The following is an 18,359-nucleotide window of genomic DNA, read 5'->3' on the forward strand; positions in this document are numbered from 1 at the left end:
GGAGGAGCATGAAACGTTGGAGCAATGGAGGGAAGTGCTGAGATGTGGGAGCGCCGAGGTGGAGGGTATGAGATGCTGTCCGTGAATGTGAACTGTGGGCCAGATCAAGTGAGACCTGGTAGAGAGCTTTGAGATGTTAGTCTTTCAGAGTAGTGAAGAGGTTAAGAGGTGGTAATGAGATTTGCTTAGAATGCTTTGTTTTGTTTTCATTTTTATTTTATGTGTATAGGTATTTTGCCTGCATGTGTGTCTGTGTACCATGTGCATGCAGTGTCCATGGAGGCTGGAAGAGAGCATTGGGTCCCATGGGACTGGAATTTCTGACAACTGAGCTGCCCCATGGGGGTGCTGAGAATTGAATCCAGGTCCTCTGCAAGAGCAGCCAGGGCTTTTAACCACTGAACCATTTCTCCAGCCTCAAGAATGATCGTTCATTTATTTGAGACAGGGTCTCATATTTAGCAGGTGGCCTCCAACTTGCTATCGAACTGAGGATGGCCTTTAACTTCTGGTCCCCTTTCCATCAGCTCCCGAGTGGTGCAGTGACAAGCCGCCGGCCACCAAAGCTGGTTTCTGTGGTTGGTGCTGGAGCTAGATCCCTAAACTTCACAATGTTGTTTTAAAGCGTCTGTCTGCTTGTATAGCATAGACAAGTGAGTTGGGAGGAAAAGCAAAGCAAGTCAGAAGGTTAGGTCCAGGTTTCAGGTGGTGAAACTAGGTTTAGCTGATGCAGTAAAAAGGGAAAGAAGTGGAAGCTAGAGAGATGGCTCAGTGGTTAAGAGCACCTACTGTTGTGTCTGAGGTCCAGAGTTGGTGTCCAGCACAAACATCAGGTAACTCACAAGAGTCTGTAACTGCAGCTCCAGCTCCAGGATGTATGATACCTTTGGCTGCTGCAGATGTCTGCACCTACCTGCACATACTCACATGCAAACACGTATACCTACACGTAATTAAAATAATAAAATGAATCTTATAAAAAGGAAACAGGTGGGTACTTTTTGAAAAAAATTTAGAGACTAGGTCTTATAAACTTTGGCATTGAATTTTATTGAAAAGAGGAGTTTTCAAAAAAAGAAAAAAAGAAAAGGAGTTATCAAAATCATCCCAAGGTTTCCAGCTTTAATAATTAGAGAGCTGGTGATGCCATTCTTTGGAATAAATATTCACTCTTAAGTTGGCCTTTTATATTTGGTTTGAGGTGTCCTTGAGATATCCAAGTCAATGGGTATGCCAAGAGGGGAACTTGATGGGGCATCTGGTTATTGGTATGAATTTGCAGGAGAAAGGGATAGCACCACACGAAGAGCTTAGAGTAAAACTAAGGGTGTAAAACTGGGTTTTAGAGAACAACCCCATATAAAGGCTGGGTGGAGGGTGAGCCAAGAAAGGAGGTAGGGCTAGAGAGAGAAGAGAGCAACCAGAGCACACTGTCAAAGGAACTAAGGAAAGCTTCAAAGTGCATGCTAAATAAGATGCAGCAAATGATGCTGAGAAAATACATACAATAAACATGTACCAAAGGCATCTGGGCTTAGCATCATGGAGGTTATTGTTACCCTTGGCAAGATCAGTTTGGTAGACTAAGTGATGGGAGAATCCAGATTCATTTATTAAATGCTATGTGATATGCCAAATTACTGATAAGGCAATAACATGTATCTACTTTGGGGTGAATAAGCCAGTGTATAACATACAAGGCTGATGCTAAACTTTCTACAATTCAGATGAATCAACTAACTTCTAGAGTTACCAGTGCCCCATAATTATTAAGTATTCAAAGTCAAGAGCATTGCACAGTCCTCAACAAAATACTTGTTCATTAAAAAAAAATAATCATCAGGCAAAGAATAATTGCTTCATTGATTTTTCACTAATAGTTTTTACATAAGTGGAGACCAAAATGTATGACTTTTGAATATCTTAGTATTTGGGCTTGTTTATCTTTGTTTGTTTGTTTGTTTGGTTGGTTGGTTGGTTTTTTGAGACAAGGTTTCTCTGTGTAGCACCCTTGGCTGTCCTGGAACTTGCTGTGTAGACTAGGCTGGCCTCGAACTCATACATACCCATCTGCCTGCCTCCGCCTCCCAAGTGCTGAGATGAAAGGGACCGCTGCCCAGCTAGGCTTGTTTCTTTCTCTCTCTCTCTCTCTCTCTCTCTCTCTCTCTCTCTCTCTCTCTCTCTCTCTCTCTCTCTCTCTCTAAGATTGATTTATTTATTATGTACAGTGTTCTGTCTGCATGTGCACCTGCAGGCCAGAAGAGATCGCCATATCTCATTACAGATGGTTGTGAGCCACCATGTGGTTGCTGGGAATTGAACTCAGGACCTCTGGAAGAGCAGCCAGTGCTTCTAACCTCTGAGCCATCTCTCCAGCCCCTAGGCTTGTTTCTTTAAAAAAAAAAAATGATGTAGAGAAAATCTCAAACAGAGTTATAGAAAACAGCATGCTTCTCACCAGCAGTTTTGTTTACTGCCAGCTCTCTCAACTACTCCCTGAACACGTCATCTCAAGGTAAATTCCAGACATCATTCTTTCAGGAATCGAGACCAGCCCCCATCCCCGGAAGTTGTCTCTTCTGACAGCTATGACTTCCCTGAACCTTTATAATATCTGATTAAACCTAACTGGTATTTGAACACAGGACTGGGAAACAGATTTTCACATGAAAGTTACTTAAGTTTGGAAATTACTGGATACATTTAGTTGGTTAAAAAATGAACAGGCAGCCGGGCGGTGGTGGCGCACGCCTTTAATCCCAGCACTCGGGAGGCAGAGGCAGGCGGATCTCTGTGAGTTCGAGGCCAGCCTGGGCTACCAAGTGAGCTCCAGGAAAGGCGCAAAGCTACACAGAGAAACCCTGTCTCGAAAAACCAAAAAAAAAAAAAAAAAAAAAATGAACAGGCAAATCGGCCTAGTTCATGTTTCATTTGATGTCTGGCTGTGCCCTCTCTGTCAGCTGTTCCTTGTAATGAGTTCATCAGCAAATCCTCATGTTTCTGTGTATTATTATTTAAAGACATTTAGAGATACAGCTGCTGTTATTGTTTATAGGGCTCAAAAAACGCAGTACCAACTGTAGGTGTGTATTTTTGTTGAGAGGATACACTTTAAATCATGAAGCTGTTTTGGAGATCATTTGGCCTGGCCTGCTGTGAAGTCATGTGGATGCTTTATGTGATGTCACAGTCTAAGTGAATGACAGCCCGGGATATATCAGGTGCCAAAAGGCAGAGATGATAACACCGGCATGATGTTTCCTCCCTTGGCTCTCTGTCTGAAGAAGACAAATTCCATCTGTTTTCCAAAGTCTTATGAAAGGTGGGTATCTTTTCTCTTCACTTTCATTTTTAATTTAAAAGTTATTTTTAATTCTATGTATGTGTATGTCTCTGTGTGGGTTAGTGTGTGTGACTGCAAGTGCCTCTGGCCTCTGATTCCCCTGGAGCTGGAGTTATAGGTGGCTATGAGCTGGGTGTGGTATGGGTGCTGGGAATTGAACTCTGGTCCTTTGGAAGAGCAGTACATGTTCTTAACCACTAAGCCATCACTCTAGCCCCTCCTTGAGTTTTAAAAACTACATTTTTACACAATAGACAAAGTTATCTTAAGAGCACGAGATCGATTTTATATTTGTATATAACTGTTAATAGCAATTTAATTAAATCGATGAATTATTAGTATATATGATAGATACACAAAAGTTTGACTGTGGCTGTGTCCGTTCATTAAAGGTAAATAAATTCCGAGGTATATTTCTGAATTTTCACAATTTGCTTTAGTTTAGAAGGAAATTCAAACTTATCCAGCCTTGAATTAATTTCAGGTTGAATTCTTCATAGATCAAATTTTTGACCTGTGTTTCCTGTACTGTTAAGTGACAGGCAAGTGGGCCAGAGCCTTGGATTGGTCTAGCTTGAACTTTTTCTATATTTTTCCATAGCTAGATCTGGATTCTTGTGTTGCTCTTACATGTGCACCATGCTTTAAAGAAAGAGTTCTCCATCTAAGCTTGAATAATCAGCAGAATACAAAGCAGCACATTGATGAGATCTCGAGTCCTGGGTAAATTAGAAATTCAGAATAGACGTGGGGGAAGCCCACGTGACATTTTATTCAACAGGTTCAGAGGAGAAAATAGACAAGCCTTCTAATTAAGATGCTAATGTAATGAACACAGGCTTGTGGCAAATAAAAAACACCTCCAAAGAGTGACAAGAAGCATAAAAAAAAATGAACAAGTGTTTCTCATCGAAGATAATCCAAGTTTTGAAACTCTCATTATACAACAAAGGCAATAAACAGAACTGAAAACAAGTCTTTGTTTATGATAATAAGCACTTCCAACAGAACTAAGGTTCTTATGATTATGATTGAAAAAATCTTCAAACATGCAAAATTACATCAAATAAGTTATGTCAGATAATTATTTTTTGTTCAATATTTATTTTAATTTGTAATTAATTTGTTCATCTATTTACTGATAAAATGAAAATAAGAAAGAAAAGACAATGGCCCTTGTTCTCAAGAAAATCCATGTTGTAAGACTAAAAATAAAACCTTTAAAACAAGCATCTTCTGGCACATGAGTTGTAGTCCTCATGCCCATTGGACGTTCTGAAATAGGGTGATCAATGCTGGAATGTTGGAGGTCTCAGATGAAGGGTGTTGGCTTAGCTGAATGAAGGGCAGGATCACTGTAGATTGGGATAGAAAGTGAAGGTATGTTAGCCAGGCAGACTGTTGCAAGCAAGGCTCTTAATGTGAAGACCTGTTCAGAAGAGGATGAAGGTGTGTAGAGTAGACTGTTGAAGAACATGTTGGAAGCTGGGCAGTGGTGGCACGCACCTTTAATCCCAGCACTCGGGAAACAGAGGCAGGCAGATCTTAGTGAGGTCAAGGCCAGCTTGGTCTACAAAGACAGCCAGGACTGCTACACAGAGACCGGAGCCAGATTTGGGGGGTAAATGCTGAAAGATCAGAGAAAACAAGCCACAGTCACTTCTCACCTCACCAACTCAACGGATCCTCAGACTGAGTGCCCAAGTCCTCAGCCAAAAGGGCCTCTAGTCCCTGTCTCCTCCTATCTTATATTCCTTTCTCTTCCCAATCATATCACTTCCTGTCTCAACCTTCCTAGTTCTGGGATTAATTGCATGTGTGCTTCCCAAATACTGATAGCAAAGACATGAGATCTCAAGTGATGGGATTAAAGATGTGTGCCACCACTTCCTGGCTCTGTTTCATTTAGGCTGGATTAATCTTATGTAGTATAGGGTGGCTTTGAACTCACAGAAATCCACATGGATCTCTGCCTCCTGAGTTCTAGGATTAAAGGAGTGTGCCACCACTGCCTGGTCTCTATGTTTAATCTAGTGACTGGTTCTGTCCTCTGATCTTCAGGCAAATTTTATTTATTAAGGAGTACAAACAAAATATCACTACATTTATGTATGTGTATGTATGTATGTATACTTTCATGTGCCACAGTATACATGTGGGGATTAGAAGATAGCTTTTGGGAGTAGTTTCTCTCCTTGCACTGTGTTTCAGGGTCATCAAGTTTGCACTTTGACCCTCTGAACCAACCTGGTGGACCTCTCTTCATTCTTGTGTGTGTGCTCCTCTGTGTGCAAGTGTGCAGGAAGACTAGAGGAAAACCTTGAGTGTTCTTCCTCAGGAGCTGTCTGCCTTCTTTTTATAGATAGAGTGTCTCACTGTTTGATAAGCAGGCTAGGAGAGTTGATCAGTGGGTCCCAGGGATCCAATATTTTCTTTTCCCAAGTGCTGGATTTTTAATGTGGGATCAGAGTATCAAACTTATATCTTCATGAAGGTAAGTATTTCATTAACCTAAACATCTTCCCATCTTCATATGTTTTGTTTTTTAACAAGTATCTAATTTTTCTTCTGTTTGGCTAGGTCATAATTTGTATAGAACATCTTTTGCTAGGTGTGGTAGTAATCTCAGCACCAAGAAAGCTGAAGCAGGAAGATCTCTGTGAGTTTGAGTCCAGTCTGGTCTGCAGAGTGAGTTCCAAGGCTAATCACGGCTATTTAATGAGACCCTGTTAAAAACAACAACCAAGATGGCATAACTGGATGTCAATATGTAAAAGATTACTAATAGATTCATATCTATCACCATGCAAAAAACTCAAGTTTAAATGGATCAAAGACCTCAACATAAATCTAGTTACACTGAACTTGATAGAAGAGAAAGTAGGAAGTACTCTTGAACACATTGGCACAGGAGATCACTTCCTAAATATAACACCAGTAGCACAGACACTGAGAACAACAATTAATAAATGGGACCTCTTGAAACTGAGAAGCTTTTGTAGGGCAAAAGACACAGTCAATAAGACAAAAAGACAGCCTACAGGATGAGAAAAGACCTTCATCTGACAGAGGACTGATCTCCAAAGTATATAAAGAACTCAAGAAACTATACATCAAAATACTGAACAATCCAATTAAAAAATGGGCTAAAGAGATAGAGAATTCTGAAAAGAAGAATTACAAATGGCTGAAAGACATTTAAAGAAATGCTCAACATCCTTAATCATCAGAGAAATGCAAATCAAAACGACTCTGAGATACCACCTTACACCTGTCAGAATGGCTATGATCGAAAACACTAATGACAATCTATGTTGGAGAGGATGCAGAGCAAAGGGAACACTCCTCCACTGTTGGTGGGAGTGCAAACTTGTACAACCACTATAGAAATCAGTATGGCGGTTTCTCAGAAAATTGGGAATTGATCTATCTCAAGACCCAGCCATACCACTCTTGGGCATATACCCAAGGAATGCTCAATCATACCACAAAGATACATGCTCAACTATGTTCATAGCAGCACTATTCATAATAGCCAGAACGTGGAAACAACCTAGATGCCTGTCAACTGAAGAATGGATTAAGAAAATGTGGTACATATACACAATGAGTACTACTCAGCAGAGAAAAACAATGACAGCATGAAATTTGCAGGCAAATGGATGGAATTAGAAAGTATAATCCTGAGTGAGGTAACCCAAACCCAGGACAAACATGGTATGTACTCACTCATAAGTAGATACTAGATATAAAGCAAAGAACAATCAGACTGCAACCCCACAGAACAAGGGAGGCTACATAGCAGGGGGACCCTACGATGACTGGCTTATAATAAATTTCGGTTTTACTCAATCACAGGGCAAGCCTCAGTGAAACATTTCACTATTAGGATAAGAATTTGTACTGTATCAAGCTGATAATAGAAAAAAAATAAAAAGAAAAAAAAACAAAAAAATTATTTTACTGACAAATCTTTTGGTAGTTTATTCTGAAAAGTGCATTGCTATGAGTAGTGTGGCTGTAGATTCTGTAAAGTGTGAATGTCACTTTGTGTGGTAACATTTGCAGATGTGATTATTGATAATTACCTCAAAGTTATCCTGGTCTGTACATAGTGAGTTCCAGGACAGGAAGGGCTACACAGATTCTCCCCAAAACGAAGTTACTTGACTTGAGAATGAGCCCCAAATACAGTTAGAAAAGAGGCAGAGAGACATGTGTTACTTCAGATGTGTTAGTCACATGATGATAGAAGCTTCAGGAAGAAGTGGCAGAGAGAGAGGACAGAGAATGCTATGTGTTTGTCTTCCATCAGGCAGGAATGGTGCCTGCAGCCTAATGACACGTCTAGTCTTTAGAAGATGGAAAGAAACAGAAGTTTCTCTTGTGCCTCCAGAGGAAACCAGCCCTGTCGACACCTTGATAGTTTTAAAAATACATTTTGGATTTCTGGCCTCAAATAAAAGAATCTGTGATGCTTTAAAGTTCCCAATTAGCTGGCAATCCAGCACAAACTTACGTGCATTTGATTGTGTCTGCAAAGACCACCATCAAGTAAACTCTCATCCGTATGTACAAGGATAAGATGTGAACCTTTTGGTATGTGCTCACACTAATTTTAAAAGTTAAAATTTGTGTTCTTTCCTTCTTCTTCTCTTCTCCTTCTTCTAATTTTTTCAGGATCTATGTAGTCCTTGCTGTCTTGGAACTCACTATGTACAGACCAGGATAGTTTTGAACTTACAGAGATCTACTTGCCTCTGCCTCCCAAGAACTGGGATTAAAGGAATGAACCATTACATTCAGCACATTCATCATTTTTTTCTTTTAAGTAAATTGAACCTGTAAGTGGTTTTTAAATTTGAATTCTAATGCTGGGCAGTGTTAGTCTCTAATCCCAGCCCCTGGGAGGCAGAGGCATGTGGATCTCTGTGTGTTCAAGGCCAGCCTGCTCCACAGAGCCAGTTCTAGAACAGCCAGGGCTGTTACACAGAGAACCTGTTCTCGAAAACAAAAACAAAAACCACAAAATAGAATTCTGGAATTGCTATTGTGGAGCTGTGACTGCTGTGGATATCGCTCTATATAAATAAAACACTGATGGCCAGTGACCAGACAGGAAGTATAGGGGGGACAAGGAGAGAGGAGAATTGGGGAAACAGGAAGAAGGAGAGGGAGTCACTGCCAGCCCCCCGCCATGACAAGCAGCATGTGAAGATGCCGGTAAGCCACAAGCCACGTGGCAAGGTATAGATTTATAGAAATGGGTTAATTTAAGATATAAGAACAGTTAGCAAGAAGCCTGCCATGGCCATACAGTTTATAAGTAATATAAGTGTCCAAGTGATTATTTTATACGTGGATTGTGGGACTGCGGGGCTTGGTGGAACCTGGAGAGAAGCCCTCAGCAACATGTGACAGCCAGCCCTAACCTGATAGCACCGTGTTATTGCCTGCCCAGGAAGAAACCTTTTTAATCCCAGCCATTAGTGACACTTTCCCCAGAGTGGTCGGACCTGTGTCATGATTTATACATGATTCCCCTGTGATGGCTAAGAAACTTAACCCGGTAGCAGACACCCCTCAAGGGCTGTCGATCTTTTCCCTGAAATGCCTGTGAGATCCTAGTAGCCTGCAGATGTTACGGCTATGAGGTAATTAACTGCTTGCTCTTGATTTTGTAAACCCACTTGTCACTGTGGAACTGGGATAAGACAGTCTCTGGAAGAGAAACAACTGAGAGGAATAAAGCAGTTTTCTCACCAGCGGTGGATTCCATAAAGCATAGGTAATTGTAATGCCCACCTTTATAAATGCTTCCTTTAGCCCCCTTTGGCCCCACCCGCTTTTTGGTTCTAAGGCTGTCATCCTTCTGCTAGCAGTAAGAATTTATCCCTTTAATCCAAATTTGAATTGAGCCTAAGTCTTTGGTCTTTCCCAGTGGATTTGAACACCACAACATTATTACTTCACTCCAGTAACAAAAGTCCTCCTGGATTTAGGATTTTAGAAAGCTTGGAAAGAGCTAGCAAAAGATACGTCAATATTTTGGGAAAGGCCCAGAGCACATCCCAGAATACAGAATATGAAGCACATTTTTTTTTTTAATTAAGTTTGCAAACAGTGAAACTAAATATTTTAACATATACATGCTATGTAGATGTGTGTGATTAATACATGAATGTACCCTAAGGGAAAAACAGCAGAGTGAAGAGGGGAGGACAGGAATGTCACGAGCAGTTTGACCTTTATTTACATATTTTTATCTATATTCTTCTGTATGTATTAATACACAATAAATTGATTATGCTTTAATATGAACTTGTGCCTACATAACACAACATTTAAGAGAAATGATATAGATGGCGGAAAACTTTGAGAAATGAACGTCCTCTATCAAGTGCAGAAATCAAGTTGTTGAGCAAAAGGAACAGTTTCATTAAGCCTATTTCCCCAGGTGTTAGGAAAGTCGATGGAAGACAGTGCACTGGGGAAACTCACACTAATAATCAAGTGAGCAAAGGAATCTGTTTCTCTGAAGCACGAACACCAACATTATCAGGAGGCTTGAGGCGTGACCAAAGCCATTCTCAGAACCCGAGGTCTCACACTCTTCCACGCATCCCCAGTGAAGCCTTGCTTAAGAGTCCCAGACCTGGCAAAGAAGTTTGCCCTCTTCCAAAATGGCCGGAGCACCCGCAGCCTCCGCAGAGCGCATGGTCGGAAGTTACGCCACCCATAAGGCCGCGCGGCCCTGACCGCGGGGAGCGTTTCCGCCATTTTTGAAAACTGGGAAGGTCCTCGCCGGAGTGGTGGCGGCCGTTGCGATGGCAGCGTTTGCTGTGGATCCCCAGGCGCCCACGCTGGGTAAGTGGACCGCAGCCTCCCCAGGGGCCCAGCCAGCCCGCTGTGGACCGAGCGGCGGCCGTCGCGCCCCGCGGAGGGAGAGGGAAGCGCCGCGCTCGGTGACATCTCGGCACCCGGCAGCCCGGCACTGCGCCCGGCCCCAGGGTGGGCACCGGCCCCGGAAAGCGTGCACGTGGGTGGGCGGTGACCCCCGGCGCCGTGTGAACCGGCTGCCGCCGAGCCACCTGGGTTTCGGTGTCCTTCGCTGAAGGAGGAGTGTGTCTATGAAAGCATGACCTAGACCCAGCCTGGCTCCCCGCTCCTCCCCCTGCCCTTTGCTCGGGAATGTGGCTCTATGGGAGGACTATTTTCGTCTGAAGATTCATTCCCGTTCATTGTTGGGGAAACTTTCCGAAGGTGCCGTCTTTGGAAAAGAAAATCTAGCCGATTTTTGTAAGGACAACGGTCAAACATAACAATCGAAAACAAAAACCTGTCTAAAGTTGAGTAAACTTGCCAGAATATTAGCCTCTAACTTTCTGAGCTTGGAAAAGAGAGCAAGCATGGCATGTATTGTGCAGAATTAACTTTGTAGATTCAAATGGCTTGTAATGCTTGCCGTGTTTTGGGAAAAAGTTACTTTTGAGACAGGGTTTTCTCTGTGTTTATTTGGTGCCTGTCCTGAGTCTAGCTCTGTAGACCAGGCTGGCCTCGAACTCACAGAGATCCACCTGGCTCTGCCTCCCAAGGTCGGGGATTAAAGGCGTGAGCCACCACCGCCCGGCAGAAGAAGTTTCTAAGAATAGCTGACTTGGCCAGACGGTGGTGGTGCACGCCTTTAACTCCAGCACTCGGAGGCAGAGGCAGGTGGATCTCTGTGAGGCCAGCCTGATCTACAGAGAGAGTTACATACCGAAAAACCTTGTCTTGAAAAACAACAACAACAACAAAAACAAAAAGTAGCTAACTTGAATTGGATTTCTTTCAGTGTGTCATTAAAGCTAAACCTATAATGTTAATAATGTAGATACAGTGTTGCCTTAAACTTGTGCCCCGGTGTTGATCTAGGTTTTTTCCTATTAATTTAGAGATCGGAAAACTTCATTATTAGGTCCAGGTTTTTTTGTTCAATGACATTTTGGGGTGAATGTTTTTGGGTTAATAAATACTGTGATTAAGCACATCCTTGTATATTGCCTAGTCAAGACTGACATTCCCCAATATTAATTGTTCAGGTTCACATGTTGCACATTTTCCAGATATCTCCTGGTATGACATTTTCCCAGCCCCTACTCATCACACACTGCTTGCTGAGTAAGACAGTGCAGTACTTAATTAGGGCCAGAGATTGAGAAGTGACACTTAAGACATTCAGGTTGCAGTCACAAAGCTTTTAAATCTAGCCATCAAGGGATGGTTAGTGACAGTCTGGCTTCCTACTTTATCACTATGTATTTAGGGAACTGAATTTTTCTTGACCTAATTAGATTTTTCTTTATATAATGTGCAAGTGTATGTATGTGTGTGTGTGTCTGTGCCCTGGAGACTGAGTTTAGGCTTAGTGGCAAGGGCTTTTACCCACATCACCAGCCCTTGACATAATTCTTACACTTGTCATAATTTTCCTTCCCCTCTATAGATGGTAGAATGAAGGTAGTTTGTGTTGTTTCCAAAGCCCTTTTATTTTGTTACTGTAGTTTTCTAAATTATTTCTTTGGAATATGCCCTTTTTGACTGTTGAGTTTGATGTTTATGTGGTAGCACCATGTAATTAGTACTTCACAAAATAATTACAATAAAGCTGTTTTTCTTTACATCTTATTTTGATACTTATTTTACCCTTATGAATTACTTTGGTTTTTCCCTCTTTTTAAACTTATGTTATATCTAGGTGTGCAATAATGAAAAAAAAGGGGAGGGAGAATAAGTAATTGAAAGCTTTTGAACAACAGAAAACAAGGATTTAGGTTATTTAGAAGTTAAGTAATAGTTAGTAAGAACCACATAACTATTAATATCAAACACCAGGCTTCTTCAATACAATAAATCATACAAAGGTTTACTACCTAAGCAAGAAAATGAAGTGTTCAGCAGAAATGCAAATTCTACATCACCATTTCACTAAGGTTTTGGTATTATAACATATTGGTAGACTAATTAGTATTAAGTACTTACTGAATATTAACTATCAGGTCAAGTGTTACACTTGTTATTATTCTAATAGAAGCTGTGAATGGATTCTACCCTTACAACCATTTTGCTAAGAGAACCTGAGCTCACATCTCTGTGTAGCCTGTGCTTTTCTTAGGCTTAATTTTTCTCTGAAATTCAGTTATAGTTTTCTTATATTCATAATGGGAATAACCATAGCTGCCATTTGAGAAGGTTAAGTTTTTAAAATATGTATTTGTTTTCATTTTATGTGCATGAGTGTTTTGCTTGCATTTATGTCTATGTACCACATGTGTGCCTGGTGTCTGAAGAAGCCACAGAAGGCATCGAATTTTATGGAACTGGAGTTTTGTGAACCACCATGTGGGTGTTGGGAATCAAACCTGGGTCCTCTGGAAGAGCAGCCAGTGCTTTTAACCACTGTGGCTGCTCTTCAACCCTAGAGGATTGATTTTGAGTTGATGATTATGAAGTGTTCTCTCGTTAGATTGGTTTTATGTTAGGGAAACTTTTGTTGATTGCAGTTCTCCAAATGATTTTCCTAATGACAAATGATCTGAAAATAAATTTTACAATTCTTTTCAATGCATTTCTGAGTTAAAAGTCAGGTTATAACTTTATTAATGTTGTACTGTGTGCTTGATTACATTTTAATACTGAAATAATTCACTGTTTTATGTATAGGGAAGAAGAAACGAAACCCATTGCTTCTGATTTGTCAAGATTTGTATAAATTTGGTGTATTCTTGGTTTTGGTTGCACAGTAGAAACTGTAGAAAAAAATATTTTGCTTGTATTAGAGATTTCTTTTAAAATAATAAGGTAAGGTTTTCAAATGATGCTTTAAATCAGTGGAATAATGTACCCAGGAACATCTGTCAAAGATTAACATTGTGGGTATAGCATGGGCAAAGCCCTGGGCTGGATCTCTAGTATCGTAAAAATGAAGGAAAGATTAATATTGTGAATGCAAGACTGCTTTACTTTTTTGAAAGAATCTTTAGTAGCTTTTAAAATAAATTCAACTCTAGTTCAAAATATTTAAGTTTTTTTTGTTAAATTATTCAACTTTTATTGTAAATTGCTATATCTATTTGTTAGATATTATAACAGAAATGACTTTATTTTCTTTCTTTCTTTCTTTCTTTTTTTTTTTTTTTTTTTTTTTTGATTAATTTAGGATCTGAACCAATGATGCTGGGTTCACCGACATCACCGAAGACAGGAGTTAATGCCCAGTTCTTACCTGGATTTTTAATGGGGGATTTACCAGCTCCAGTGACTCCACAACCTCGATCAATTAGTGGCCCTTCAGTAGGAGTAATGGAAATGAGATCACCTTTGCTTGCAGGTGGGTTAATTGCTAATAGTAGTATTATGTTTATCAGTGTGCATAGTAGAATTTGAGATAAGGAATGGTTCAACATTCTTCCTCACCAGCACATTATTATTTTTTAAATACTTTTATTATAAAGTTATACCTTAGCCCAGCCTGATGGTGAGCCCTTATAATCTCCGCACCCAGGAGGCTGATGAAGGAGGATTGTGAGTTCAAGGCTAGTGTGGGCCACATAGGGTATTTCAGGCAAGCTGGGGCCTAAAAAGCATAAATATAGCCAGGCATGGTGGTGAAAGCCTATAATCCAGCACTTAGGAAATAGAAGCAGTAGGATTAGTTCAAGAACATCCTCTCCCACATAGTGATTTGGAGGTCAGCTTGAACCACAGACCACATGTCTAAAAACAATAAATTATAAACCAGTTAGCAACTACCATAACCCCCCCCACCCCCCAAGAAATGAAGCTATATTTTTTTCCCCAGTGTCTTGACTAAGGAGTGAGCTAGGCTGAATGCTCATCATTTTATATTTACCTCATTAAAATAACCAGTGTGAGCTGGATGATGGTACACATCTTTAATCCCAGCACTTGGGAGGCAGAGGCAGGCTAACCTGATCTACAGAGCTAGTTCCACAACAGTCGAGGCTACAAACATGCATACTAAAAAAAAAAGGTTTGAAAAAATAGGTAGTAATAGTTCCATTTTTCAAAAAATAGTATTTCAGAAGAGGAATCTGAAGATAAATAATAATTTGACAATGCTTGTTCTTTATTGTTCTTTAGTGACAGTCTCTTTACATAGCCTGGGCTCTGAGTAGCCAGACTACTGTTGAAGCTGTCGTATTTGTTGAAATAAAGGCCTGGCTGCTTCATTGGTTAGCATTGTTTATGCCACAAAAGTTGGCCCTTTCCTATGTTATTATTATTTTTTAAAATTTATTTATTATGTATACAGTAATCTGTCTACATGTATATCTGCAGGCCAGAAGAGGGTGCCAGATCACATTACAAATGGTTGTGAGCCACCATGTGGTTGCTGGGATAGAACTCAGGACCTCTGGAAGAGCAGTCAGTGTTCTTAACCCCTGAGCCATCTCTTCAGCCCCTCCTATGTTATTATTAAAAATGTTTCTACTGTAAGAATTATAAGTAGGGTCAAAATCTATACTGAGGTGATTTTAATTTTCAGATATATATAGTGGAGTTTTTTTTGTTTTTCGAGCCAAAGTTTCTCCATGAAATGTCCTGGCTACCCTGGAACTCACTCTGTAGACCAGGCTGGCCTTGAACTCACAGAGATCTGCTTGCCTCTCCCTCCTGAGTGCTGGGATTAAATGCGTGTGCACCACTGCCCCGTGTATAATGGAGTTGTTTAATACATACTTTCAAGGAAGAAATGAGATTATATTTTATTTGTTTGGAAGCAGGGTCTTAGTATGTTGTCAGTACTGGCCTTGATCTTGTAATCCAGGTGATCGGCCCAACCCAGCCTCTTGGTAGTTAGGACCAACATATATCAACATTCGTAGCTCTGGGATTGATCACATTGTGTGTTGAAATGTTAAGCATAGAGTAGAGGAAGCAACATTACATGTGTTTTTTAAAACCTAAAATTTCCAACAGCAGTTTATTCTGAAACCCTTTCCAAGTACAGTCTGCAGCTCACCAACAGTGTGATATCACTTGGGAGCTTGTTAGAGGTGTAGTCACTGGTTCTATCTGGATCTTTTGAATCAGTCTGACATCAAACAAGAGCCCCAGGTGACGGTTATACATAATAAAATTTGAATAGCTCTAGGAAACAGAGTTTGTTATTTCAAACCACAAATTAAACATACCTTAGAAGAAAGATGAATGGTTAGTTTGCTTTTTCACCTGACTTTTGTACATCGTAGGGGGATCACCACCACAGCCAGTTGTACCTGCTCATAAAGATAAAAGTGGAGCTCCACCTGTTAGAAGTATATATGATGATATTTCCAGTCCAGGACTTGGATCAACACCTTTGACTTCAAGAAGACAGGTGATACACGAATTCTCAGGCTCCATAATGAGTCATGTTGTGTTTTTGTGGCTGACACAGTGAGGTCAGTAATCAGAAAGTTCTCCCTGATGTCTGGTCTGGAGTAAGCATGAGCACAGAATAAGCAATCACATGTATGCTCTTGTTTATCATGAAATGTACTTAAAATACTATAGAATTCTAAGGGAGCGTGGTGGCATACATCTATAGGCCCTGCACTTGGGAGGCTGAGTCAAGGCAGGAGGATTGTTGGCCTGTCCTATATAGCAAGATCCTGTTAGCACTTTAGTAATCTGTGGTTTTTATAGATATCTTTTTTTCTTCTGTTTTTTAGTTTTTCAAGACAGGGTTTCTCTGTGTAGCTTTGGAGCTTGTCCTGGAACTTTAGCCCAGGCTGGCCTTGAACTCACAGAGATCCGCCTGCCTCTGCCCCCCAAGTGCTGGGATTAAAGGTGTGCACCACCACCCAGCCTTCATATGTGAGATTCTTTTTTTTTTTTTTTTTTTTTGGTTTTTCGAGACAGGGTTTCTCTGTGTAGCTTTGCGCCTTTCCTGGAGCTCGCTCTGTAGACCAGGCTGGCCTCGAACTCACAGAGATTGGCCTGGCTCTGCCTCCCAAGTGCTGGGATTAAAGGCGTGTGCCACCACCCGGTGTGAGATTCTTAATAGACAGTGATCTTCTAGGTTTACTAAATCTAGATCATCCTGAGTGGAGACCATTCTGAAGGTTTAGTAAACCTGATGTGCAGCCTGGTATGAGAACTACTGGCTTCTTCTGGATTCATGACCATTCTCATTTTTCTTCTGATACATGAGGAGAACTAGCATTAGTTACTGCCTTAGTTGAAATGTTTATAGAGTTGTAGATCATCGAATACAGAGATGTTTTTGATTTTGAAGTCAGTATGAATTTTAATAGATGAGGCCAAATTAGTTATCCTAGGATACTGTGCTCAGCTCTGGTTTGTGTATCAGATGGTTGGATAGTGGGTGGGTTTCTTGTTTTTTCTGTTTATAGGATTTAAAAACATTTATTTTTGAGTATATGTGTATCTATGTGGATATATGCCACTGTGTTGGTGCCCTGAGAGGCCAAAAGAGGGCCGTGGATCTCTTCAAGCTGTTGTTAGAAGCCTCTGCAAGCTGCCTGACATGGGCGATGGGAAATGAACTTAGGTCTTCTGGTGAACTCAGGTCTGAGCCATCTCCCAACCCCTATAAAAGGATTTTAACTCCTTTAAAATATTCTCTTATTTAGGGATGCTTAATGATACTTTTTTCCTCTTTGTAATATTATACCGATAGTGTTAAACACAAGTTGTCTTTTGAATGTGTTCTGTTTTATAGTTTGTGTCTGTTTAAAATTGCATTGTTTTTGTTTTTCTGTGAATTTGATGATTTGAAGAAATCACCATTATATCCATTAGTTTGAGTATTGTACATTGGGAAATAAAACCAAATAGCTACAATGTTACCATTAATTCTTTTTTTTTCTTATCTAATGTAACTTCTTTTAAATTATGTTTTAATTAATTTACTTTGTGTGTGTATGTATGTTGTGGGCAAATGAGTGTCAAGATGTCCTGTGGGGACCACAGGAGAGCCTGGAGGAGTCGGTTTTCTCCTCCCATCATGTACATTTGGGCCTTGAGCTCCGGGGTTAGGCTTGGCAGCAAGAGCACTTCACACCGAGCTGTCACCAGCCCTATGTGTCTTGTTTTGTAATGTGTACTAAAGGACCCAAAGGAAAGTGGATCTTTGCTTATTTTGGGTTAATACTGGTCAGGACAGAAGACAAAGTGAGTAAGTACCATTTGGTGAGCTGATTAGAGACAACTCTAGTTAGTACATTATAGTAGTTCAGTTATCCATTGAAGAAGGCTTTGTAGTAATGACTGTGTTTGTGCATGCGTAGAACTTTGTGCTTTTAACTTAGTTCTCTTGTTTTCATGTAGACAAACATTTCAGTGATGCAGAGTCCTCTTGTTGGAGTTACAACTCCTGTGACTGGTGAGTCCTCTTATCAAACTCTGTTCTCTGCGATGGTGATTGCCAGCAGTCTTCCTCTTTAGATTTGGAGACTTCCTGAAATGTCAGTAACTTCCTTAAGGAAGGCAGTGTTTTGTATAGATTGCTTTTTGAATTTATAGATATGATAGTCTACCAAAAGTATTAAGAATTTAAGAATGCATACTTAATAGACTTTTGAAGTATTTCCTTAGTTATTAAAAACTATAAAAGAGTTGTTCCAACTGGAAAGAATGCTCAGATCAAACAATACAGGTGTTTTGAGGGGTATTGATACAAAGCTGTAATCTAACAGCCACTGAGTGTAATCCCTAGTTTTTCTTTAACAACATTTTAATTACTATAGGTATAATCCTTAGGACATAATACTTTATACATGTTTATTATTCCCATTGAGTGTGTATTCAGCTGCTCAGTAACAAGCTGTGTGAAACAACACAGTAGATAATCCTCAAGTAGACAGCATTGGTTGCAGGAATTATGTTTATAAACAATAAGCAAATTATAAACGTTCTTTAGAAGCTAATACATCTTGTGTAGAGGAAAGGGTATAGGTGGGGTGGGGACTTAGAGTTTTGTTTTGTTTTTTGGGGGACGGGGCCTTGC

At 40.3% G+C, this 18,359-nt stretch overlaps 1 protein-coding gene across 4 annotated transcripts in view; it reads left to right on the top strand.

The window, feature by feature from the left end:
- Positions 1 to 3,180: 3,180 nt before the first annotated feature.
- The window catches only part of Nup35 (nucleoporin 35), a 31,672-nt gene continuing 16,493 nt past the window's right edge, over positions 3,181 to 18,359 (top strand). For 2 of the 4 annotated variants that reach the window (XR_013050560.1, XM_042275555.2), the window contains exons 1-4: positions 3,181 to 3,322; positions 13,542 to 13,712; positions 15,598 to 15,725; positions 17,681 to 17,735. Coding sequence is in view for 2 of the 4 variants with exons in the window: in XM_042275555.2 (XP_042131489.1) it covers positions 3,316 to 3,322; positions 13,542 to 13,712; positions 15,598 to 15,725; positions 17,681 to 17,735 (361 nt within the window). In the remaining 2 variants the exon portion in view is untranslated. Of the gene's footprint in view, positions 3,323 to 10,071; positions 10,211 to 13,541; positions 13,713 to 15,597; positions 15,726 to 17,680; positions 17,736 to 18,359 lie in introns of those variants that run through there. The other 2 variants (XR_001576766.3, XM_006996999.3) reach the window with 1 other exon arrangement.

The sequence above is a fragment of the Peromyscus maniculatus genome, chromosome 4 (genome assembly GCF_049852395.1).
Source record: "Peromyscus maniculatus bairdii isolate BWxNUB_F1_BW_parent chromosome 4, HU_Pman_BW_mat_3.1, whole genome shotgun sequence".
NCBI lineage: Eukaryota > Metazoa > Chordata > Mammalia > Rodentia > Cricetidae > Peromyscus > Peromyscus maniculatus.